The 26,899-nt window shown below is 38.6% G+C and overlaps 2 protein-coding genes across 2 annotated transcripts in view; both read right to left on the bottom strand.

Annotated features, from left to right (window-relative positions):
* Positions 1–5,366: 5,366 nt before the first annotated feature.
* BRS3 (bombesin receptor subtype 3) lies at positions 5,367–10,069 on the bottom strand (the record flags this gene model as incomplete). The annotated part of the gene is made up of 3 exons (XM_080718314.1): positions 5,367–5,780; positions 7,697–8,048; positions 9,636–10,069. The coding sequence occupies 3 exons, from the start codon at positions 10,067–10,069 to the stop codon at positions 5,367–5,369; spliced, it is 1,200 nt and encodes a 399-aa protein (XP_080574440.1).
* Positions 10,070–24,437: 14,368 nt separating this feature from the next.
* The window catches only part of ADGRG4 (adhesion G protein-coupled receptor G4), a gene marked incomplete at both ends in the record, with an annotated part of 225,914 nt that continues 223,452 nt past the window's right edge, over positions 24,438–26,899 (bottom strand). Inside the window, one exon of the mRNA XM_080718933.1 lies at positions 24,438–24,650. Coding sequence (XP_080575059.1) covers positions 24,438–24,650 — 213 coding nt within the window. The remainder of the gene's footprint in view (positions 24,651–26,899) is intronic.

A 26,899-nucleotide genomic window follows, 5' to 3' on the forward strand; every position in this document is an offset into this window, starting at 1 on the left:
GCACCCAAAAGCCCCACCTCTGCGCCGGAAGTGTGTCTTTGATTTATGTTAATTCCCATAGGGTAGGCGCTCTTTCTGTTTCAACTTGGTAGCCTAAGCAACGGGCACTGGGTAGGATGTTTAGTGCAAAGTGAGTGAATAAATGAATGGGTGAACGAACGATGGGTGCCAGTGCTAACTTTTTCCAAGTCTCAGTACTCTTTTATTGATCTGTTACCTTCCTCTGAGTACCTTCTGTGGGTAGCAGAGGGACACCACTTGTTTGCCCTTGTATTCCAGAATTTAGAATGCTCAAGCCCCCAATTCGAAACTTAAATGTAAACATCCCAGTGTAAACTCCAGCTTGACTGGGTGGCTGACTCCATTTCTTTCTTTTAGAAAGGCAGCATGCTTCTCTAAACAGAACTTTTGCCCCCAGAAATTGTACACATTGCTGAAAGTGAAGAGGTCCATATTTTTAAATTGTGCAAGTACTTATTGAGCTCCTACTAAGTGCTAGACATTGTACCAGGTTCTGGTGACAACGGTCAACAAGACAGGCACCGTTCAAGGGAGACAGATTTAGATCGGTTGGTAAATAATATATATGGTAGAAGCACAGGATGCTGGAAAACAATGGCTTCCAAAGTTTTTGGTCCCAGCACCTCTCTGCAGTCAGAGACTATTGAAGAGCTTCTTTGTATGTGGATTGTATCAGTATTCATTGCTCAAATATTAAAGTGCCATTTAAATATTCATTAAAAATAATGAACAATTATGTGTGAACATTAATATCAAAACCCAGACTTAGCCGGGATTGGTGGCACACACTTGTAATCCCAGCATTCCGGAGGCTGAGACAGGAGGATTGAGAATAGCGGGCCACTTCAGCTACTTAGGCCCTTTGCAACTCAGTGAGACCCTGTGTCAAAATAAAGAATAAAAAATAGGGCTGGGAGTGGAGCTCAGAGGTAGAATGACCCTGGGTATCATCCCCAGTTCTGGGGGTGGGAGGGATCAGACTTGAGAGTGGGGAAAGGCTTCCTAAATAAATTATTTCTACTATACCAGTGATTTTTGTTTATAAAACTAGCAGTTGAGTATAGGTTCTAGCAAACCCTGGCTTCACATATTCCAGCAATGTGAATCTGATTTCAATTTCAACAACAATTTTTTTTTGATGGTACTGGGTATGGCACCCAGGGGCCTTCTACCTCGGGGCTAAACTCCCAGACCTATTTTATATTTTATTTGGAAACAGGGTCTCTTAAGCAAGTTGAAGCTGGCTTTGAACCTGCGTGATCCTCCTGTCTCAGCTTCCTAAACACAGGGATTACAAGCGTGTGCTACCACGCCCAGCTCACGACAACGCTTTTTAAATGGTAGTTAGGGTTTGTTTTTGTTTTCAATTACATTTTTTCTGGTAGGAACTATTGGAGAACTGAACTTGCATGCATTTTTATGTGTTTTGCTTGGCTCTTTAAACATTTATAAATATTTCTTCCTGGATTCCAAAATAATGTAGTCTTTTCCAGCAATGTGCTATGGGGCTCCCATTTCATTCCCTGAGCAAGGTCACAGCACAGATGGTAATGTGCTCCTTTGTCCCACAGCAAGTGCCTGTCTGCTGTACCTACAACCAGACCCCTTACAAGCAAAGGACTGAAATTTTTCCTTGTGTCTAGATCCCATTTCACCCAGCTCTGGCCCAAATTCTTCCCAGAGGTCTGTGGGGTGACCTGTCAGGGAACATTATATTTTAACTGGATTTGACTGAGCCAATAAGAGCTTCTCCCAGGAAGTTTTGAGTATGAAACAAGTATGGGCAGAGTAGAACAGAAATGGGCACACAGGTAGGAAAGATGAATGATAAGACAGGAGCCTACTACGGAGAATTACCCTAAGGCTGAAAGGAGCAGCTGAAGAACTTTCAGAGTGCCACCGGGTCATGGTAATAGTGGAGCAATAGCACTGGGAGATAAGCATACTTCCACTTATGATGCTATTCTCTTTGACCATGGCACATAATCATTGCATTTTAACAATGCTCTGGTCTGTGAGGCCTACTTCCTATTTGTGCTTATTTCCCTGTGTGTCTGTCTGTAGAATAGCTCCCTAGCAACTGAGGTAATCTGAAAGTACTCTTTTTGCAGCCTGTCTTTGTAAGATTTTTTCTCTTTTTTGCATGGCACAGAAGCTCTAAGGTTACAAGCGAAAAGGGAGTTTATAAGGTAGGAAGTGGCTCCTGCAAGTCCAAGAGTACACTGGAGATGGGCGACACAAGAAACTGCTGAATCTAGGAAGAGGAGCCAGGTGGAATTCAAACAGCTGGCTTCATTCTCCTGTATAACCTTTGTAAGAAGCAATCTAGGTTGAACTCCTGGCCTGGAAGTTTCCAGTTTTCTGGGTGGAAGTGTCTACAATAGTAGATGCTCCTTGGCTGGAGAAGTCATCTATCTGGCTTTCTGAAAAATTAAGGAACTATTAAAATATAGTCTCTTCAAGCCCGGCATGGTGGGACATGCCTATAATCCTAGTACTTAGGAGGCTGAAAGAGTAGGACTGTCGGTTGGAGGCCAGTTTCAGTAACTTAGCAAGACTCTATTTCAAATTTTTAAGAAATAATAAAATAGAGCTAGGGGTGTAGCTCAAATATGTTCGGAATGACCCTGGGTTCAATCCCCAGTACAAAAAAAATAATTTTAAAAATAGCTTCTTCAAGCCCACTCTGTTCAGGAATGTTCTTGTCCCCACATCCTATAAAGTCAAGATTTAGTGGAAAGAAAAGAACCTTCTTCTGACAAAAAGACTGATGGATCTTCAACCTAAGATGGTTCAAATGACAGAAATTCTTTGAACCTAAATTTACTACATGCAGCAAGTATGCCTGTATTAAATGTAATGATTATTTCTGTGACAAAGATTTTCCCCCTGAATGTGGTCTTGGTCATACCTAACATTGTGACTATATTTTTATTCTATATAGTGATTATGGTCCATATCGTAAAACTTGGCTTAGGGAAAACCCTGAGCAAAATTAAGATGTCTATGAAATTTGTTTTGTACATGTTACACTTCTCTCCCATCTAGGAATCTCACCAAAGTAATGAATCTTCTATAGGAACAATACTGGAACAAAATAAGCAGTCTGAAAGAAAGTGTAGCTATTGTGGCCTACTTGTAATGTGACCTACAACAAAGATAATCCATTAGGAGAGACCACCCCTTCTGGAAAAAAAAATCAAAACAAAGCCAGAAAATTGACCCAGTTCTTGAACTATGGATGGGAAAAAGATGGTGACCAATTTAGGGAATTGTTTTAAATCTGATGTCTAATAAGTTAATTAGGGATTCTAAGAATGAAAAAAAGTTCTTTAAACTCCAGTTTTATGAATTGCTAGAAGGTTCTCTTGGCTTTTGTAACATGGTACTTTTATCAAGTTCTTTCTTTTTTAATTGGTGTATTATAATTATATATCATAAAAAGTGATAGAATCATATGTGCACATAGCTTTTGTGTTTCCCTCTGAGGCTTACTCCATTCCCTCTCCCTCCCCATACATCATGTTAGAATCGGTATTGATAATTTCACATGTGAACATAGTATGGAACATAGTGTGCTTAGAAGAGCTGTGACTTCACAGGTATAGTGGCACACACCTGTAATCTTAGTACTTGGGAGCCTGAGACAGGAGGATCACAGGTTCATGGCCAGCCTCAGCAACTTAGGCTCTCTGCAACTCAGTAAGACCCTGTTTCAAAATATAAAGCAGGGCTGGGGATGTAGCTCAGGGAGAGAATGTCCCTGAGTTCAGTCTCTAGAACTACAAAGAAAAAATAGATGTAACTTGCTCAGAATGAGAAAAATAAAAGGATTTTATAGTTCTCTCACTTGAAAATAATTTAAATATTGGAATTAAAATGGATTCTTATTTAGATTCTACCAGAAATACTGTTTTTGGAATATAAAGTTACACAAACCATTCAAAACTTTATTTCATATTTATTTGTTTTTCTCCACTTATTACAATGCCAGCCTTAAAACAATATTAACATAATATCAGCACCCCTACTGTAAGTAAACCAATTGTACAGAAATTTATAATCTAGTGTTAATATATATATAGATATATATTCCCTTTTGAGCCACATCATTAGCAAATACAACTACACAAGCCATTTTAAAGAAAGCTCAAAACTACAAAAAGCACACTCAAAAATCAAGTATTTTAAATAGAGTTTTAACTATCTATAATGACAAATGTAAGCTTGAACTTTCCCAAGAATATATTTTCTGAAGCCACAGATCTAAATCTGACAGATCTATTAACAACAGTTTTTAAATTACATTTATTAACAAGCTTAAAGTGTTAGCAAGTAAGAGCAGAGGATAGAAAATCAGATTTTCCCATCTGATTTCCAGGGACAGAGATTACAGAGATTAATTAGGTCATATTCTTACAGGACTTAGGCACCCATCGAGTTTAATAAAGTCAAGCAGGAAGATGATCTGAGGACAATTGCACACCAGGTATTAGGGATTTCACATGGCACTTCCTCGTGTTTTTAGAGAGAGGGCACTGCTTATCCAAAAGAAATGAATTTCCTTAAAAGAAGAACTTCATACACTGGCAAGATGGTGGCTTTTTTTTACACAGAGATCCTCCTCTAGGGCCCTTGATGACACCAGACCCATGGTTACTTATTCTGCCTGTGAATAAGGCAAATTCTATTAATCCACAGCAGTTTTAAGTAAGACTACATCAAGTCAGTAAGTATTGACCCAGTAAGGCAAAATCACCCTTCCCTAGGCCCTTACTCAGTACTCACTGACCCCAAAACATTTACAGTTCAATTGCACAGATTTAGTTACAATGGAATAGAGCTGAATGGGAAAGGGCAGTCACTCTGTGGATGTTTACATTTTAAGAAAACTGCATAAGAGATGTTTTATCTCTTTTAGGTATCATTTCATATGCAAAATCTAACTCCTAGGTTTACATCACATGGTAAACACAAATACAGTTTCATTACAACTACATGAGTATACAAGAAATTAGAAGCATCAGAGATGTGACAGAATCAAATTGGATTTTTTTGTTTCATCTCGTTCATTTTGCCTTTCCTCCTACTCAACCTTCCTTACAATTCACAAGCATATGCCAACATGTCTTTCTATACTTTGCAGGCTTCATTTTCTTCAGAAAGCTCAATGGTATCACTGTTTACACAGTGAAGAAAATCATTCTCAGACTTTTCCTTAAGGGATACTTCACTCCTAAGATTTCAATACAATCGCAAACAACAAAAATCCAGACACCATATACCTATGTGCAACTTAGAGTTGCAAACACAGGTTAAGAGGAAAAATAACGTATTTAATGGATCTAGACTCTGTCCTCCTCCTTCTTCATGCTACACCCACTGAACATGGTTACACTAATTTCAGACACCTGTGAACCCCCAGCACCTGGGACCCTTCCCATCACAGCCAGGTTGTTCAGAGGAGTAGCAGCAGGAGAAGGCTCAGGCACCTTTGCCTTGCAGCAGCACAGCTGAGCTTTAAAATGCTTCTGGAAGGTTTTGCTCAGCCAATAGAGAGCAAAGGGGTTTACGCAAGAATTACTGAAAGCCAGCACCCGAGAGAAAATCGTCACAATAAAATGAATGGCAGAGGGGTCTACATAAGTTTGGTAAGTGAATGAGTGGTAGAGGTACAGGAGATGATTCGGCAACCAGCAGAGAGCAAACAGAGCCACCAGCACCAACACGGTTTTTGCAATTCGCTTCCGGGATTCAATCTGCATTGGGGAAGAAAAATGGCACACACATGCACACGTACATACAAAAAAAATCAGAGAGATTTAAAAGCCAGTTTGTAGATTTATGTAGAAATTCAGTTAACAAGCTGGTTTTCCTTTGAACATGCACTGTGAGCTAACTGGCTGGGATGTGCAGAAAGTCAACCTGTGGCTACAGAATACAGCAAGTTAATTGGCATGGTTACCACAGTCTTGATCTTTTTAACTCTAAATCAGAGATCACCCACCACCCTCTGATTTTGAGATGCTCTAGGATGTCTCCACTTAACTAAAGGAGTACTGTGAAATTCCCAGCAATTGAATTTAATTAAAAAACATAGGGAAACACTATTCAAAACTATTTTCCCTGCATCAGCAGAGGCTGACTGGGTTAGAATAATTTTCTGGGGCTTATGAAAATTGTCAAGTTGGTGTCAAAAATTATTTTTAACTGGGCTCTTTGGCTCATGCCTATAATCCCAGTACTTGGGAGATTGAAACATGAGGCTCACAGGTCTGAAGCCAGTTCATGGTAATTTAGTGAGACTCTGTTTCAAAATGAAAAATAAAATAGGGTTGGAGTGTAGCTCAGAGGTTGAATGCTCCTGGGTACAAGCCTCAGTACCAAAAAGAAAAAAAATAATTTTAAGAGATGGGGTCATATCTCAGTGGTACAACACTTGTCTAGCTTATTCCCTAGGTTTCATTTCCAGCACTGAAAAAACTATTTACTTATTTATGATACTGGGGATTGAACCCAGGGATCTCTGAGCCACACCTCTAGCCCTTTTTTACATTTTATTTTGAAACAGAGTCTCACTAAGTTGCCCAGCCTGACCTTAAACCTGCGATCCTACTATCTCAGCCTCCAAAGTCCTGGGATTATAGGCGTGTACCACCTCACCTGGCTGAAAATTTTGTTTTAATATACAGAAATTCTAATCATATAGTGAAAGGAATAAAAACCAAGTGTGTTATCCTTCATATGTCAGAATAATCCCACCTACATCTATTTATAAGAGAGATGAGCCAGGTTAAGTGAAGATGAAGCCTGTGGTCATAGCCAGGGAAAAAATAACAGGTTCCTGCAGGCATTAAAGATGCAACTTGAGCCTTATGCACACCACAGTGGAACTAACTGAAGAGACTAGCTCCCAAAACAGGCGTAGCTCCCTGCGTGCTGGTCAGGAGGCAGATGGAATCACATCTTTCTCCCCAGAGGGTAGAAATTTCTTTTTTTCCCTTTCCTAATCAAATAAATTGTGTTTTGCCAACATCCCTTTTAGTCTGTCCATATTTATGAGACTAGACCACACCTGGCTCTTGCAATGGCCTTAATCAAGCTTTTGTGAGTCACTGTGTTCTCTTGCCACTGGCATTTCATTCCCCAACCTCATTCTGCTCATCTGTGTGTAAGTGGTTAGCATTGAATAATGTTACGGGTTCTTGCCAGTTCAGCCACTCTGTGCATTACTATTATTCTGTTACACTTTAAAAAATAAAAGTGGCTTTGCTTAACACTGTCACTTTATGTGATGTTCCTTACTATTCCATGGGATAAATAATTTTAATGCCTCCTGAACTTCAATTGTCCCTTTCTAATAATAATCATTTCACCAATTATTGCATGCTTACTCTGCACCGGGAACTATTCTAAGTATTTCAACTATACAACCTAGTTCTTTTAATTTTACAGATAAGGAAATCAAAGATCAGAGAGGTTAGGTAACTTGCTAAATTACTGCTAAACTAGTATGTGATAGGGCTGGGGTGAAAAGTACAGCCCATGCTGATAACAAAACTACTACACTACTATTGTACTTATACATAGGTAAATGCACAATTTCTCACTGTGCAAAACTAGGAATTTCACTCCTAAATGCAAATAATTTGTGTAAGTACCTATTAGTACATACCTGCTTGCGGGCATGGCTTTGTTCCTCAGTGGGTATGTTCAAGGTGCTTTTGTAAAGAGTCCTAGCAATCAGAGAATAATAGACAGAGATAATCGAGAGTGGGATAATGTAAAACACTAAGAAACACAACAGAGAATGTATTTCTTGCAGGAGCTTCTCAGAAACAGGATAGGAGGCACATGTTTCAAAGGTTACATTTTTTTCAGGATCTCGAAAAGTATATACATTCGAAAAAATAGCTTCTGGGAGAGCAAATATCATAGACATGATCCAGACACAGCCAGCTTTTGCACAAGTCTTCAGGATGGCATTGGAGGGCTGTCGCTCAAGTGGCTTCACAACTGCTTTATATCTAGAAACACATAAGCAGATGCAAAGGTTAAAAGTCAATACTGGCATTACAGAATTTTAGGATTAGAAGTATCCTTAGCAATCATCCAGGTCTACCTCCTATCCACACATGTATAACTACATCAACATTAACCAATGTGAATTGATATGGTTTCAAACACACAAAACACACCCCAGGATCTTTTATTTATGCTAATTCGTTTCCCCATTACTCACTCCTATGAGATATTCCAGAGTCTCAGTTTTATCACTTTATGTCTGGACGGACCCTCTATTTAGGACAAATATTTTTCAGCATTATTTTGTGTGTGACCAAGAGTAATTTATCACCTATGCATTCAACACCTACGTAAGTGTTCTAAAAGACCCCCTGTTTTGTATAAGTGACTCACGTCAAATCAAATTATTTTCTTCATGAGTGAACAATCCAACCTTCCTAGAAAAGAATTCCAGGTATTTACAGCAGTAAAGAGGAGACGGTTAATTTCTTCCCCATTCATAAGTTCTACCTTGTTGCCCAGCCTGATCAATCAAGTGGGGAGATTCAGGGCAAGGCAAGGGTGAAATCGGGAGCCTAGTGCCGGTGCAAAGAAGCCTCCTTATTAAGAAAAAAAAAACACCTTAAACCTATAGCGTTTATGTTAGTCTGCCCTTAAACAGAATATAAGACCAGTAAAGCTAAAAATTCAAAGAAGACACAGGGCAATATTTTTCTTCTCAGATGCCAGGATCTGAAGATGTTATTTCTTTCAGTACTGCCAGGCATTGATTACTTACAGGCTTTGTGAAGGATTTTTAAAGCATCACCTTTACTATTTGGAGCCTCAATTTTTTCATGCTTTTACAGTTAAAATTCCACGATAGGGACACATAAAAATACAACACTTAGACTGAAAACATCCTAACACAGGAGTCCAAACACCTGATGGCAAAAGATTCTCACATATTTTAGTTTTGAAAGTCAATCAGGATTAATTTACTTATCTGGAAATGATAATGTCACTGAATGCCTATAGAGAAAACAAACAATTCAGCAATGACATTACATTGAATTACCAGGGAGTGTAAAACCTCATCGTTTTTCTGCTGTTTGTTAACTTGACGGATTTCAAGTAAATTAGTTGCATTTTCTCTTTTTACCACCCTTTTGGCATACAGAAATGTATATGTGTGGTCAATTTCACACCTATGCCAATGTTTTCCTGTTGACTCTATCATACCACTAGGTTGCACTAATGTATAAAGCATGACATTTTTTTTCTTTTACACCTGCAACAATTTGCTTTGCTTCTAAGCCAGAGGAAAATAAAAACACTGTTAGATATACTTTCAGGCAAACAATTAAACTCTAAAGAAAATAAATTCCCCTGAAGCATACATTTTCAACCTCTCCTCAGATGCCGAGACAGGGATTTTGACATTTTCAAAACCAACTTTTATCTAAAATGCTACCAGATTTTCCAATCTTAAATCCAGCTTATAGAGTGTGAGAAAAGCATAATAATAACTAGTAAATGCTAAGTACAGGCTTCCCCCTTTTTTGCCCATATCCACAGCATGGCAAATCAAATAGAAAAAAGAAACTCACCTGTCAGCGCTAAGAATTGTTAAAGTGAACACGGACACACCAACAGAAGTGAGCCGGATGAAAGAGAGCACCTTACAACCAATTCTTCCGAACAGCCATCCTTCCGCTAGGTAGTGGGTTGCATCCACAGGCACGCAAGTCAGCAAAAGTAAAAGATCTCCAAAAGCCAGGCTAGTGATGAAAATATTCGGAACTGTTTGCATGGATTTGGTCTTGAAAAAGACTTTGATGAGAATAGCATTTCCGAGGATGCCCACCGAAATGATCACAGCATAAGTAATATAGATGGCACACAGCGCTTCTATTCCTGGAGAATTTTCTCTGCTCCGTCCTTTATTTGTGGTCTCATTGGAAACGACAGGGCTTGATGAATCTGTGTCATTTGTGATTGAAATTAAAGTCTGATTAGGTGACTGAGGCTGCATTTGAGACATTTCTCCTGTAGACTGTGTCTTCAGTATTTCTCCTGCTCAGTTCAAATGTAGTTGATTGCCACGTCCACTGCCTACGTCTACCAATGAGATGGTGTCAGGAGCACAGAACAGAACCAAATGGAAAGAAAATCTAAGACATCCGGATGCTCCTTTCCTTCAGTTGCTCTGTGTCTCCCAGCATGCTTGGCAAAGCGCTTACTGATCTGGCACTGGAGAGTGGGAGGTGGGGGGACGGAAGTGGAGGACTCTTATTGGGAGTCCTGGGACATAAAAGGAGGGAGGAGCTTGGAAATGCTCTGAAATTGCTTGATATTCTTTTGGGGGGCTTTTAAAATTAATTAGGTTGATTAGGTCATCTTAATATTTATTAGAACCACCCTGTCTTCATAGCTACCCAGGTCAGTACATATAGACATTAGCTTTTTTCTCCACCCCCCAGAAAACCTTTTGCTTACCCCCATCTACAATTATATGGTAATCTAATGCACTTGCTTTTATAGGACAAATAAATTTAAGTGTTCTCTGAAACAAAAATTTGAACCCACTCCTCAAGATTTAATATCAGAAAGACACTAAAGCAACAAATCATTCACATTTTGAAAGGATTTGTGTCACCTCCAAGAAGCAATAATTCAGATGACCTGCACTTAATAACTACTTCTGACACATGGCTATTTCTAAGTGTGTATATTCCTAGAGCTGTGATGCACCATACTAAAAGCAACCTTTACGAGAGGGAAAATCCACCAGTCTTTCTGTCCCTAAATACCCTAATAACAGCTTTGCCATTTAAATGTCAGTTTTAATATTGCCTTTTTAAAAAGAGCTGTTTCAGGGTTCTCTCTTTCTAGAAATGGTTAAACTGAAGCTGCTTTGTTCCCAAACTAAACAATACACAACGACACTGCTTGAGGTCCTGATATACAAGGACTTAATGAATGAAAATAATTTTCAGAAGATGACATGACATAGATTGCTCCAGAGGTGAAGAGCATGTGAATGATGTTTCTTTCAACTGAAGGATGTAGAAAATTAAGGCCATCATCTTAGTCCCAACAAGAAAATCCCCCTGCAACAAAAATTGTGGGAGGGGGTGAAGGGATTGTCTGGGAGTGGGATGCCAGAAATTTGAAGGCAGCTAATAATAAAATCTGCTAAGGAATACTCTCTGAAATTGTTGAATTCAGTAGAAACTCTCTCAGCTAGGAGAAACTTTTCATAGTAATATGTTTATAAATATAACCATACTGTAAATTAGTCTGGGTAGTAAAACAGAAAATAGCAAAATAGTTGGCTTGTTAATTAACCAGGGAAGCAAAGCAAAGCTGCTGCTTTTTGTGCTGATGAACTAGGTACGATCAGCTCTACAAAGAGGAATTGATGATCTGCACCAATTACCTGGTTACTTAAGTCTCCCAAACCACATCTGTCTTCTACCTATTATGAAATTCTCTCCACAGTTTGAATTAGTCAGCCAAAGAAGTGCTTTTGATGGGAATGGGGAGGAGGAGAGTTTGCAAAAAAAAACCAAATCACTAAGCTTTTTAGTACATGCACTTAAGTAATTTTATCCACTGGGCTTGCTCTTTAATATCATCTCTACAAAAAGGGGGCAGGATTTCTAAAATTCACATCTTATTCTCACCAAACTAATAATGAAATCTCTCTGGGATTCCTGCATATCATTTAACAAGGACTAAACAGTATCTCCCAATTCACACCGCAGCTGATCTCCATTAGCACTGTTTTAGAAGAAACAAACATGGTGGTGTGTGATTTCTGAAATTATCCACAGCCATCAACATCCGTTGCCTTCTCCCTTTTCCTTCTGATGAGGCAGAATCAGGAAAGAATGACAGGATTGGAGTGACACTGAAGCAGTGTGGGAGAGAGTGTCTCTTGGATGTCCTGAATTTCAGGATCCAATAATCTCAGTGATGGAGGTGACCTCAGAAATGATGAAATCAAATGTTCTCATTTCCCATATACATGAATGAGGTCCAGTATGGAAAAGTGTTTCATTCAAGGTCTCCCAAGGACTAGGTATCAAAGACATGCTGAAACAATACTCCCTGGCTTCTGAAAGGTTAAAAATCAGTGACAGGTATTGAAAAACAGTTCCTAACCATGAGCCAAACTTATTTGACATCATAGGGCTAGGTTTTCTTCACGTTCTATTAACCCAGGAACAAGAGAGTTTCAGGCTAACTAGCAATTCTTGATGAATAACTCATCCACAAAACTTAAACAACACTCGTCAATCATTCATAATTAAAGATTCAGAGCACTTAGTCTATACAATTAGAATTACTCCAGACTTCCTCAACCAAGTTACAAAAGCCAGGAGGGCTTTGAGCAACATATTTCAAACTCTGAAAGAAAGCACCTTGCAGCCCAAAATTTCCTACCCAGCAAAACTATCCCTCAAATTCGATGGGGAAATAAAAAAGAATTTATGAAAGAATTTATATTGTCCAAACCAGCACTAGAGAAAATACTAAAAGAGATTAATTACAAACAAGAAATAAATAATAAGCATCATAACCAAAGAAACAAAAATTTCCATCAAACAAACAACTAAGAATAGAAGAACAAAGAACCCTACCTCAAACAGAACATAAAACTCAAAGTGTTAGAAATTTAAAATCATCTCTCAATAATGATGCTGAATATAATTGGCCTCAACTCCCCAATAAAAGACACAAATAAAGCTGATTGTATGGCACACACTTGTAATCCCAGTACTTGAAAACCTGAGACACAATGATCAGAGGTTCAGGGGTAGCCCCAGCAAGTGTTGAGACTCTCTTCACTCTGGTGAGACCCTGCTTCAAAATAAAAACAAAATGTAGGACTAGGGGTATGGCTAAGAGGCAGAATGCTTTTGAGTTCAATCCCCAGCCCAAAAAAGATGTAAAGTGGCAAAATGATTAAAAGCCAGAATCTATATGCTGCCTGCAATAAACACACCTTACAAATAAAGATACAACTAAAGGTGAAGGTCTGAGGCAGGATAATTCATGTTAACAGAACTTTAAGACAAGCAGGAATAGAAACAATGAAATCAGATGAATTAGACTTCAAGCATAAGCTTGTCAGAAGAGACAAAGCAAGTCATTTTTTATTGATAAAAGGAACAATCCAGCAAAATAAAATAACAATAGTCAACATTTATGCCCCAAACATAGGTGCAGCCACTTTTATAAAATAAACTATTTGTGACATTAAGTCACACATAAGTCCTAATAAAATAATACTGCGAGACTTCAACACCCCGCTCACACCATTAAACCAATCTTCTAGACAAAAGGTCAATACAGATGCCTCAGACCTAAAGAACACCATCAATCAAATGGACATATTAGACACATATAGAATATTCCACCCAACTACAGCAGAGTTCACATTTTTTTTTACTTGCTCACAGAACCTTCTCCAAAATAGATCACTTCCTGGCCATAAAGTGAGCACTAGCAAATTCAAAAAATGGACACACATCCACGTGTCTTTTCAGACCATAATAAAATGAAACTAGAAATCAACTATAAGAATACCCAGAGAAACCACATAAACATATGTAGAATGAACACTATATTACTGAATGAAGAATGGGTCATAGAAGATATAAGGGGTGAAAGCAACAAATTTCTAAAAACAATGAAAATAGAGATACAACATATCAAAACCTCTGGGACACTGTGAAAGCAGTATTAAGAGAAAAATTCATAGCACTGAGTGCCCACATAAGAACAAAAAAAAATCACTAAATAAATAACCTATTGACAAAGGCAGGTGTAGTGGTGTACATTTGTAATCCCAGGAGGATCATGCAGGCTCAAAGCCAGTCTCAACAGTTTAGTGAGTCTTTTAGCAACTTAGTGAGACCCTGTTTCCAAATAAAATATAACATAGGTCTGGAGTTGTAGCCCTGAGGCAGAAGGCACCTGGGTTTCTTCCCCAGTATGATACACAAAAACCTAATGACACACCTCAAAGCCCTTGAAAAACAGGAACTTAATCTAATCCCAAAGCCAGTAGAAAAAAAATATAATTATTAAAACCAGAGCAGAAATCAATGAAGTATAGAATAAAAATAACACAGAAAATCAACAAAACTAAAAGCTGACTTCTCAAAAAAATTAACAAGATATAAATAAACTACAAGCCAACCTGAGAGAGAGAGAGAGAGAGAGAGAGAGAGAGAGAGAGAGAGAGAGAGTCTATACAAATTACTAAAATAAGAGATGAAAAAAGAGATATTACCAAAAGGGTGGAAATCCAGAGAATTATAAGAAACCACTTTGAAAAACTATATGCCAACAAAATGGAGAATCTAGATAATATTGACAAATTTCTGTATACATACAAATTTCCTAAAACTGAGTCAAGAATATATAGAAAATTTAAACCAACCAATAATAATCAAAGGGATTGAAGCAACAATAAAGAGCCTACCATCAAAGAAAAGCCCAGGACCAGATGGTTTTCCAAGTGAGTTTTATAAAACCTCTATGGAAGAGCTAATCTTCAATCTCGACCTATTCCATGAAATAGAAAGAAATGGGACTTACCCAAATATATTCTGTGAAGCCAGCATCACTTTAGTAACAAAGTCCCATAAAGATAGCTCAAGGAAAAAAAACCTACAGGACTATATCTTTGACAAACTTAGACATAAAACTGCTAAACAAAATACTAGCAACACACATTCAAAGCCACATAAAATCATACACCATGACCAAATAGGGTTCATCCCAGGGATGTAAGGCTGGCTTAACATACAAGAAATGATCCATGTAATTCATCACATAAACAGAACCAAAGACAAAATTCACATGATCACTTTAATAGATGATAAAAAAGCATTTGATAAAATCCAACACCCATTTATGCTAAAAGCACTGCAAAGAATCAGAATAGAAGGAAAATACCTCAACATCATAAAAGCAATATAAAATAAGCCCACAGCCAACTTCATATTAAATGGGGAGAAACTTCAAAAGTTTCCTCTAAAAAGAGGATAAAGACAAGGATTTCCAGTAACACCATGTCTTTTCAGTATAGTACTTGAGACTCTTGCTAGAGCAATAAGGCAGGAGAAGGAAATCAAAGGAGTACAAATAGAAAAACAACTAAAACTATACCAGTTTGCAGATGATATGATACCATAGTTAGAGGACCCAAAAAACTCAACCAAAAGACTCATAGAACTGATCAACAAATTCAGCAGTGTCTGAAAAAAGTCAATGTTAAGAAATCAGAAGTTTTCCTGTATGCTAACTATAAATCCACTGAAAAATAATCCAGAAAAATTTCACTCAGGATATCCCACAAAAAGTACTTAGAAATAAATCTAACCAAGGTAATAAAAGACCTCTATAAGGAAAATTATAAGACTTTGAAAAAAAGAAATCAAAGAAGACCTTAGGAGATGGAAGGACCTTTTGTGCTCTGTGATAGGCAGAATAATATCATCAAAATGGCCATTATTACAAACATGATCTACAGATTCAATGCAATACCTATTAAATCACCAAGGTCATTCCTCAAAGACATAGACAATTCAGTCCTTAAATTAATTTGAAACAATAAGAAACCCAGAATAGCCAAAGTAATTCTCATCAACAAGAACCATGCAGAAGGCATCATACTACTAACTTTAGACTATAGTACAAAGCCATATAATTGAAACAGCATGGTATTGGCACAAAAACAGACACATAGATCAATGAAGCAGAATAGAAGACTCAGAAACAAAACAAATCTGCACATTTATAGACTCTTCAACAAATTGTGTTGGCAATATTTGTTAACCATATGCAGAAAAATCAACATGAATCCCACTTTCTAGCTCTATACAAAAGTAAATTCAAAGTGGATCAGACTTGGAAATTAGACCTTGAAGCTCCATAAAGAGGGTATAGTTCCAACACTGCAACATATAGGCAGAGGTAAAATCTTTCTCAACAAGATCCAAAAGGCACAAGAAATTTAGAGAAAGATCAAGAGGTGAGAGTGCATTAAACTGAAGAACTTGTGTACAGCAAAGGGAACTATCAAGAACATCAACAGAGAGCCCACAGAATGGGAGAATATTTTTGCCAACTACTCCTCCAATAGGGGACTAATATCTAAAATATACAGAGAACTCAAGAAACTCACTGCTAAGAAAACAAATAACCGAATCAAAAAGTGGGCAAGTACGCTATGGGGATCAGTGTGGAGATTCCATAGAAAACTAAGGATATATCCACCATATGATCCAGCTATACCACTCCTGGGTATCTTTCCAAAAGGGCTGAGATCAGAGAACTACATTAACATGCATAGCCATGTTCAAAGCAGCACAATTCATAATAGCCAAAATATGAAACCTAGGTCTCCATCAACAGATGAATGGATTGCAAAATTATGGGAAATACACACAATAAAATTCTACTCAGCTATAAAGAAGAAGACAATTATGTTATTCACAAGAAGATGGAAAGACCTGGACAACATTATGTTAAGTGAGATCAGCCATGGACAGAAAGAGAGTGAGATCAGCCATGGACAGAAAGAGAAGGGACATATGTTTTCTCTAATATGCCCAAACTAGTGACTATTAGGAATACCAAAGGGACTCCAGATAATGGAAAGAAAACCTCAGAAAAGCTACAGTGGAAGGGTAGGAGAGGAAGAAGGCTGAAATTGATTAATAGAGGAGCTACATTTGAATATGTGTAAAAGTATTAACGTAGCATGGTTAACCTGAACACTCATTGTTGGGAGGAGGGTTAGGGGAAGTAGTGGGTGGGAGAGAGGGCACCACGACTGTCTAAATGTATGCCATTTTCTTTTTAAATTTTTTAAATTAAAAACACAACTATGGAATATGCACACATGAAATTGTACTCAGCCATCAAGAAAAACAAAATTATGTCATTTAGAGGGAAATGGATGGAATTGGAGAACATTATGCTAAGTGATATTAGTCAGTATTCATACATTATAATGGGGTAAAAATCTTGTGTAGACATATATGCACACATCACCCAGTTAGCCCCTACCCAATCCCCACTCTATTCCCTCCCCATCCCTCCTTCCCATGCTTGTGTATTTCATTTCCAATATGATCCACATAAAAATAAAAAATTAATAAAAAATTAATAAATACAATAAAAATAAAAATGGGCAAGTGAACTAAATTCACAGTTCACAAAAGAAGAAATTCTAATGACCAATAGATGTATAACAATGTTCAATATCATTATAAATCAGAGAGATGCAAATCAAAACTATCCTGAGATTTCCCCTAACTCCAGTTAGCATGGTAATCATTCAGCCAGGCGTGGTAGTGCATGCTTATAATCCCAGCATTCGGGAGGCTGAGACTGGAGGATCACAGTTCTTGATGAGCCTCAGCTACTTAGTGAGGGCCCTTGCAACTCAGTGAGACCCGGTTTCAAAATACAGAATAAAAAATAGTGCTGGGGGTGTAGCTCGGAGGTAGAATGCCACTGGGTTCCATCCCTAGTATCGCCAAAAAAAAGGTAATTATTCAAAATACAAACAACCACAAATGCTGGTGAGGGTGTGGAGAAGTGGGAAGTCTAATACATTGTTGGTGGGATTATGAATTAGTGCAACCACTTTGGAAAACTGTATGCAGGATGCTTAGAAGAATGGGAACAAATCTAACATATTATCCAGCAGTAAGACTTCTGGGTATCTACCCAAAAGTATGGAAACCAAACTACGAACCTAATGTATGCATATCTATGTTCATAGCTGCACAATTCACAATTGCCAAACTATGAAACCAGCCAAGATGTCCATCAGCATATGAATCTGTTACACAACTATGGGATATGTACACAATGAAATTTTACTCAGCCATCAAGAAAAACAAAAGTATGTCATTTACAGGGAAATGGATGGAATTGGAGAACATTGTGCTAAGTGATATTAGTCACAAAAATATAAAAATGGGTGCTCTCCCTAATATGCAGAAACTTGGGAGAAAATAGGGCATAGGAGGAACTCTAGCTAAAGATGGAGAAACCATAGATGAGCCAATAAGGAGACCTAACTGAGGGGGATGGAAGGGGGAGAGGGTAATACCCTAATGTACATTCATAAACATATCAATGTCAATCAGTAAACCTAACGTGAGAAGAGGGAGAAGAAGAGAATGGGTGAAAATTCCATGAGGGCTAAATGAGTGATGTGTGCATGTATGCCTCTACCAACCTTTACCCCATTAAGATGTATGACTACAATGTACCAATAAAATATAAATAAAATAAAAGTTTGTGGTGGTTGCTTGATTGTATAAATTTATTAAAACTTAAACTGTAGACTTAGGATATGTGAATTCATGATACACAATTTATATACCTTAATCAATCCGAAAAATGTAGGCAAAAGTAAGCTCAGAGCCAGATACCATTAAGGATAGAGATAAATAAGATATTTCTTGAAGTCTTCACAGTATTCTAGAAGGAGTAGGACTCATGATCTTGAGCAATACAGAGACGAGATTTAGCATATGTGTCCAAACAACTTAATGAAGGAGATAAGGTAAGGACACAATCATGAATTCTGAATTTCTCTGCTCTAGCACACATTTGCTCACACAGAGTGAGCCTTCCAAAGTTCTCTACTCAAGCACCTCTGGGAGCCTGTAAACATGAGGTTCCAGCTGGGCGTGTTGGTGCACACCTGTAATTGCAGCAGAGGGAGTCTGAGACAGGAAGACCACATGTTCTAGGACAGCCTCATCAATTTAGCAAGACCTAGTGAGACTCTGTTTCAAAACAAAAAATAAAATAGGGCTGTGGGTGTAGTTTGAAGGTAGAGCATCCCTGGGTTCAATCCTCAGTTAAAAAAAAACTATCTGTAGTTTGGGCCAAGGTTTTGCCAGAGTCAACAACTGTTGAATCTTTTTGAGTATTTCACAGTGTCTTCTCTGTGGTTCGAAGCAAGGATAGTCCCTCTGAAACTGTTGCTCCAAATAGATCCCCATATCCTTCCCTACAGTGTTCACATTAATATGCTAGGCCTACAAGGTTTTTACCCTATTCCACTGAGCACAGCATTCTCTCTCTAGTGCTCATGTCAGTATGACAAAGTACAGTAAGACTGCAAATAAAAAAACGATGCCTCTTATCCATCAATATTCAAATCACAGTGGCATTAAAGGCTCCCTCACTTTTTTCCAGAAAGAGGTCTAATGACTTATTTATTTATTTATTTATTTACTTATTTATTGTTCTGCAGATGGAACCTAGGGGTGTCCCACCATTGAATTACAACTACAGCTTTTTTAAATTTTGAAACAGATTCTCACTAAGTTACCATGCTGTCCTTAAAAAGTGTGGTCCTCATACTTCATCTTCCTGAGTAGCTGGAATTACAGGCATGCACCACCATGCCCAGGTAATGCCTTTCTTTAAAGATAACCAAGTATCTCTAGGGCTGTTTCCACCTACCAGGAAAATGTTATGTAATTTGTTTCTTCAGTGCAGTCCACTGGGTTATGGAAAACTTAGAATTGCCTCTTAAGGTGAACTTCACAACTGCTAATATCAAAGATGTCCCACTAAGTGTTCTCAGTTGACTAACTCTGTTATTTCCATTGTATTTTAGGAACCTGAAGTGCAGAGCCAATCCAGTTATCAAGTTGAACCCAGGTTCAGAGTTTGTGTTCCTATCTAATACTCCATTGATACAGAGGGTTTGTCTCTATATCCTCACTTTATTACATTGTTCCATGTGTCTCTTTTCATGCCAGTATCATAAAGTTTTACATACAGGAATTGTGATGTCCTCAGCATTGTTCTTATTGTTCAGAATTGCTTTGGCTATTTTGGGTCCTTTTATTCTTCTATATTAATATTAAAATGGATTTTAGAGTTGCCAGTGAATAATGACATTGATATTTTGATATGGGTTGCATTTAATCTGTTGCCTTTTGTAATAGGGCAATTTTAACAATATTAATTCTGCCTATTCAAGAACACGGGAGAGCCGGGGCATGTTGGTGCACGCTTGTAATCCCAGCACTGGGGAGGCTGAGGCCGGAGGATCACGGTTCATGGAAAGTCTCAGCTACTTAGTGAGGAGGTCCTTTGCAACTCAGAGAGACCCTGTTTCAAAATAAAGAATAAAAATAGGGGAGGAGGTGTAGCTCGGAGGTTAAATGCCCCTGGGTTCCATCCCCAGACCTGCAAAAAAAAAAAAAAAGAACATGGGAGATATTTTCATTTTCTAGTGTCCTTTGAAATTTATTTCTTCAGTGTACTATAACTTTCATCATAGAGATATTTTTCTTCCTATCTTTGATTATTTCTAGGTATTTAATTTTTTGAGGCCATTGTGAATGGAATTGTTTTTCTGATTTCTTTTTCAGCAGATTGATTATTGGTGTATAAACAAGCTATTGATTTTGTGTGTGTGTGTGTGTGTGTGTGTGTGTGTGGTACAGGAATGGAACCCAGGGGCTTTCTACCTCCGGGCTACACTTCAAGACCTATTTTATATTTTATTTGGAAACAGGGTCTCACTGAGTTGTTGAGAGCCTCATTCAGTAGCTGAGGCTGGTTTTGAACCTGTGCGATCCTCCTGTTTCAGCCTCCCAAATGCTGGGATTACAAGCGTATGCCACCACGCCCAGCTAGACAAGCTATTGATTTTTATATGGTGTTTTTTAATCCTGCTACTTTGTTGTACCTTTATCAGTTCTAGAAGTCTTCTGGTGGAGTTTTTTGGTCTTCTAAGTGTAACATCATATCACCTGCAAATAGTGATCATTTGACTCCTTCCCTTCCAATTTATTTATTTTATTTCCTATTCTTCCCTTATTAAGCTGGGGAAAATTTCAAATATATTAAATAGGAGTAGTGAGTATAAACATTATTGTCTTCATTCTGACTTTAAAGAAAATGCTTTCAGTTTTTCCCAATTTAAGTATAATGTTGATTTTTGGTTTTTCACTTATTGTGATTAATTCTTAGCTAATATAATGAAAAGAAAAGAGAAGAATATAAGACTACAGATGAAAAAGAAAATATCTCCACAGATAACTCTGAAATCCAGAGAGTCATTAAGTCATTAATCCATTATGTCATTTGAAAACTTATATGTCAATAAATTGGAAACTCTCAACTGGGATTACAAACACATGCTTGTAATCCCAGTACTTGAGAGGTTGAGACAAGAAAATCATAGATTTGCAGAGGATCATAGATTTGCGGACAGCCTCAGCTATTTTGTGAGACCCTCTGCAATTTACCAAGACCCTGTTTCAAAATAAATAATAAAAAATGGGCAGGGGGTATAGCTTTGAGATAGAATGTTCCTGGGTTAAATCCTCAGTGCTGCAAAAAAGTGATAATACATTAATAATTAGTATTAAAAAAACACAACAAGAACATTGTACAACATAATCAAGTTGAATGCATTTCAGGAATGCAAGATTGGTTCAACATATTCAAATAAATAATGTAATCCATCACATAATTAGAAGGAAAAATCATGTGATCACCCTATTAGCTGTAGAAAAAGCCTCTGACAAAATCCAGCAATGGTTTATGCTCATAACAGTGAAGAAATTAGGTATAGAATGAACTTACCTAGACATTGAATCTTACTTAGCTTTGAAAGTGGGTTCTATTTTCCTTTCTTCATTCCCATATTCCAGGATAGTGAAGTGCAAGCAATGTTTATTGGAGTATAGTGAAGAATTTGATGAGGAGGGTCACACTAATAAAGACTGTTTGGTGGAGCTGTCTTGGTGAAAGAGAAACCACATGTTTGCGGAGGAAAATGGTCTAACTAACATTAAAATAGTAGGGTGGTTTCACAAGTGGTAATCCCAGCATTTTGGAGACTGAGACAAGAGGGTCAAGCTGGGTGTGTGTGGTAGCACATGCTTGTAATCCCAGCATTTGGGAGGCTGAGACCAGAAGATCACGGTTTGCGGACAGCCTCAGCTACTTAGTGAGGCCCTTTGAAACTCAGTGAGACCCTGTTTCAAAGTAAGGAATAAAAAGAGAGCTGGTGTGCAGCTCAGAGCAGAATGCCCCTGGGTACCACACACACACACACACACACACACACACACACACACACACACACAAAAGGAGGATCACGATTCGCAGACAGCCTCAGCTACTGAGTGAGGCCCTTCGCAACTTAGTGAGAACCTATTTCAAAATAAAGAATAGAAAATAGGATTTTGAGTGTCGATTGAAGGTAGAATACCCCTAGTTTCCATCCCCAGTACTGCAAAAATAAATAAATAAATAAATAAATAGTACCTACGTTTGAATATAAAGAACATAACATTATTTTTTCTTTGAGCTCTCATTAGACCACATCAGTCATATGTGTGTGTGTGTGTGTGTGTGTGTGTGTGTGTGTGTGTGTGTATATATATGGAATAGGTGTCACCTCAATCACTTAGTCGAAGATTAAATAATTAAATAATACCCACCATGTACTGAGTACATACTATATGCTTGGTGATATCTATTCTTTGTGTGTGGTACTGGTGATCGAACCCACAGGGGTCCCACCTCCAAGCTATACTCTGCCCTTTTTAAAAATTTTTTGGTGGTACTGGGGTTCCTGCAAGCCCTTCTACCTCTGGGCTATACTCCCAGACCTATTTTTACATTTTTATTTGGAAACAGGGTCTCCTAAGCCAGCGCACGCGGCTAGCTTCAAACCTGCGCGATCCTCCTGCCCCTGCCTCCCAAGCGCGGGGATTACAAACGTGCGCCACCACGCCTGGCCTCCTTTTATAAAATTTTGAAATAATGTCTCTCTAGGTTGCTGAGGGTGTCACTAAGTTACTGAAGCTGGCCTCAAACCTGTCATCTTTCTGCTTCATCTTTTTTTTTTTGCTTCATCTTTTTGAGTACTAAGATTATATGGGCATGTGCCACTGTGTCCATTCAATATGGATTCTTTAAGTATGCTATCATATTTAATGTGAGGACATCTCTGACAGGTTCTTCCACATTTTATAAGTGAAGAAACTAAGGTTCAGAAGGTAAATAAATGTGCTGGGAGTTAGATAGTGGAAGAGCCAGAATTCAAATTTTGAACTTGCCAGAACCAAACTACATTTTCTTCTTGTTTATTTACAAGGCCAGACAGAAAAGGAGAAACCCTATGGATTAAGAGAAAGTAAGACAAAAATTATACACAAAGAACTAATGTTAATAGTTTGACTGTTCTGACTAGCTGTATCTGGCTGGTTTCTATAAATTGTTTTCATATATGAAGATGGAATCGATATTACAGCTAAGCAGCTAGTGCTTCTTTACATCTAGGGGGAGATGAAAGCATTTAAATCAGAGAAAATGCAAAGTATGAAGACCTTTAGCTGTTTCAAGGAAATCTTCCAGAACCTCAGAAGAACACTCAGCTCTATAATTCACCCTTCTCTATTCTCCACCAAAAAAAAGTGAATTCCCCATCTAAAAAGGGAGATGAAGTATATTTTGTAAATTACCGAGAGAATGACATGAGTTTAGAAACTAAGGAAAGGGTAGGGCTGAAGTCATCTAAATTAAATGCAAAGATAAAGCCATGAAAGTAAGAAAGGTCACTTGAAGCTGAGCCCAGAAACTGGCCTAAAGCTCTTTATATGCTCCTTTGCCTGAAAACTAAGACTGGTCTGATAAAGGGTGAAACTGAATGCAAATGTAGGAAACCTATGATGCCAGGAATGGAGATAGGAAGATATAGTCTCACAAGATCTTCAATGTCTCTCTCCCTGGATGTGTAAAGCCCTTACAGTGTGGTACAAGGGGTGACATTTTCTGAGTTGTGTTTACTTCCAGAACAGCCCTTTCTTTGAAAACAGACTCGCAGGTTCACATGACCCCATCCTTGGTGTCTTCATTACTGTTAATTGAGTGTCTAAAACACATGTCCAGCAGCAGTGCAGAGGATCTGAATAATAAAACATCACATACCATGAGACACAAACTAAACATTAGCAATAGAAAAATAAACATTTAGATTAGCTGAGCTCATAGTTGTGACTAACAGATAGTTTGAAGCTCTGGAGATGCACAAAAATAATAACAAGAAGTGGACCGTGGACTCCTGACAAGCAAAATAAATGACTGTGACACTGTAAATTTGTAATTATGCTTCAGTTCTCATCTTCTTTTTTCTTTTATTACTTTCAGGATACCTTGGTTATCACACTACCCACTTTCTTTCAGCTGAATTATGCAGTGAATAGCTCTCTGCAAAGCTTAGTGCTTGTAAAAGCAAGGATGGCAGCCCTTGTAGACACCCAGTGGGGAGTACATGGTCTCAGCCCCAGTAGAGGGAATCAGAGGGGGGTGAGGACTAAGCTAGGGGTTCACTGTGCAACAGACTTAGTCTCTCCAAAGCCAACATCACCCAGAAGATGTCTTTCCAGGGTAGCGCTCTTAGAAACTCCCAGGGTTTTCACTTTTTCCTGGTTGGATTCTATAGCAGTACAAGCCCAGGAGGCAGCTTTGTGTCCAGGATCATCTAGCCTGCTAATCTGGAGGGCTACATGGACGTGGGTTCTGGTCTGAGTCCAGGGTCCCTTAAGTAAGTAGAAATAAACAGAGGACATGAGGTTAGGAAATGAACATCCCCAAATCAACCTGAGTATGACAGGATAAGTAAAGGGCTGCCAAACAAGACTGCCTCCCCACCCTATTCCTTGACTTTTAGAGTATATAAAAATGTTTTATCCAAGGACAACAAAATGAGCGATTTGGTCTCACATATACCACAATCTGAATGTACATCAACATGCAAAGACACTTACATAACCTCAAAGATGATCTCCTAGAAAAACTTGAAACGGATATATGATCACAAAATTCATTAATATCAAAGGGAAATAAGTTGATGGAACTGAAAGAAATCTTTGCAATTGTAGCCACACTAGAGTCCTTTGTTTAGCTTCCATTTGTCACAGGCCTGAACACTTGGAGTCCTCTGCTTCATTACATTTTGGGAGGGGAAGAGTATTGGGAATTGAACTCAGGAGCATTTTACCTCTGAGCTACACTCTTCAGCCCTTTACAGTTTGAAACAGGGTATTTTTAAGTTGCTGGGGGTCTCCCTAAGTTGCTGAGGCTGGCCTCAAACCTGTGGTCCTCCCGTTTCACCCTCCCAAGTACTGAGATTATAGGTACAACAGCATTCCAAGCTTCATTGCCGCATTCTCCTCCTCCTCCTCCTCCTCCTCCTCCTCCTCCTCCTCCTCCTCCTCCTCCTCCTCCCCCTTCTTCTCTCTCCTTCTCCTTCTCCTTCACCTTTTTCTCCTTCGTCTTATTGGGGATGGAACCCAGGGGCATTCTACCTCTGAGTTACACCCCTGCTCCTATTTTTTAGTTTTTCTTTAGTCTTTCTTATTTTTTGAAACAGGGTCTCACTGAGTTGTGAAGGGCAGCTGAGGCTGTCTGCGAACCGCTAGCCTCTGGTCTCTGAGTCCTGAATGCTGGGATTACAAGCATCCACCACCATGTCTGGCCACTATCTTTTCTTTTAATTTCCCTTTTACATGAAATAAGTGTTTAAGCTTTACAGGGGTAGGATATTAGATGTAAGCATTGTTTTACTCTTTTTGCTGTGTCTATCTCTCTTGGTTTCTTTTTGAGTGTGTGTGATAGTTAGGATGGGACCCAGGGGCCTTCTACCTCTGAGCCACATCCTCAGCCCTTTTAATTGTTTTTAAATTTGAAAACAGGGTCTTGCTAGTTGCAAAGTCTTGCTATGTTGCCCACCCTGCAATTCTTCCATCTCAGCCTCCCAAGTATTGAGATTACAGGTGTATGCCACTGCACATGGCTTCTCTTGTTTTTTCTTTAAATGACTAAGCCAGGACTAATCTTTGAATCTTTATCAGTGACTCAATGATATACAGTGACAAATCCTTGAAAAGGATATGTAGTCATGACTTTGAGAAGGAGCTGGGTGTAATGGCATACACCTGTAATTCCAGGAGGCTTTGTTCAGGAGGCTGAGACAGGAGGGTCACAGGCTGGAGGCCACCACATGGTAACTTAGCAAGAACCTGCTTCAAAATAAAAAGTAAGAAGGGTTGGATGTGTAGCTCAGAGGTACAACTGCCCTAGATTCAACCCTAGTAGCACCAAAAAAGGAAGCCATTGTGCACTGATTATTAGGGGGATGAATCAAATATTATTCTCCCCTTGCTTGATGAGCAAGAATGCAGCATAAAAGGAGACTTTGAAGGACCTGAGGTCAATAGAAACAGGAAGCTGTGAAAGAAATGCCACTGCCTCTAGAACCTAGTTCACATACTTCTACTGCTTTATGCCTGTAGCCTCTACAGATCTCTTCTTTCTTAGGGGGTGAGCCTTTCTTAGAGCCTCTGGAGAGGCTAAAAACTGGACATACCACCATCTTTTCCATTTTCCCAGAGCTTTGTCTAAGTCCAACAGAAACAATTTTTCAGTATTTAAAAGGAGGTTGGATCAAGAGATATATTCCTCTTGCTAGGTGGCTAGAAAGAAGTCCTGAGAGATAATTGGTTGGATGAGCCAGACAGAGAGATTTGGAATTAATCAAGGCAACGATGGGAATAGCAGAGACAGTTGTCATGCTGTCCCCACAAGCACCTATTTCATAGGGAATCAAGCAGGAAGTTCTGCTATTAGTTATCTAGAGTATGGTAGAAATGGTGGAGAACATACTTTGGCCCTGAACACAGGCTGGAGGAGATCCCTTTTCTGGGGATAAGCAGCTGTGTTTTTGCCTTGACAGAGGCAGGTGCCAGGAATTACTCACAGCTTTCCTGTCATCCTTGAGCTCTGTCTG

Source organism: Muscardinus avellanarius, assembly GCF_963383645.1.
Source record: "Muscardinus avellanarius genome assembly, chromosome: X".
Classification (NCBI taxonomy): domain Eukaryota; kingdom Metazoa; phylum Chordata; class Mammalia; order Rodentia; family Gliridae; genus Muscardinus; species Muscardinus avellanarius.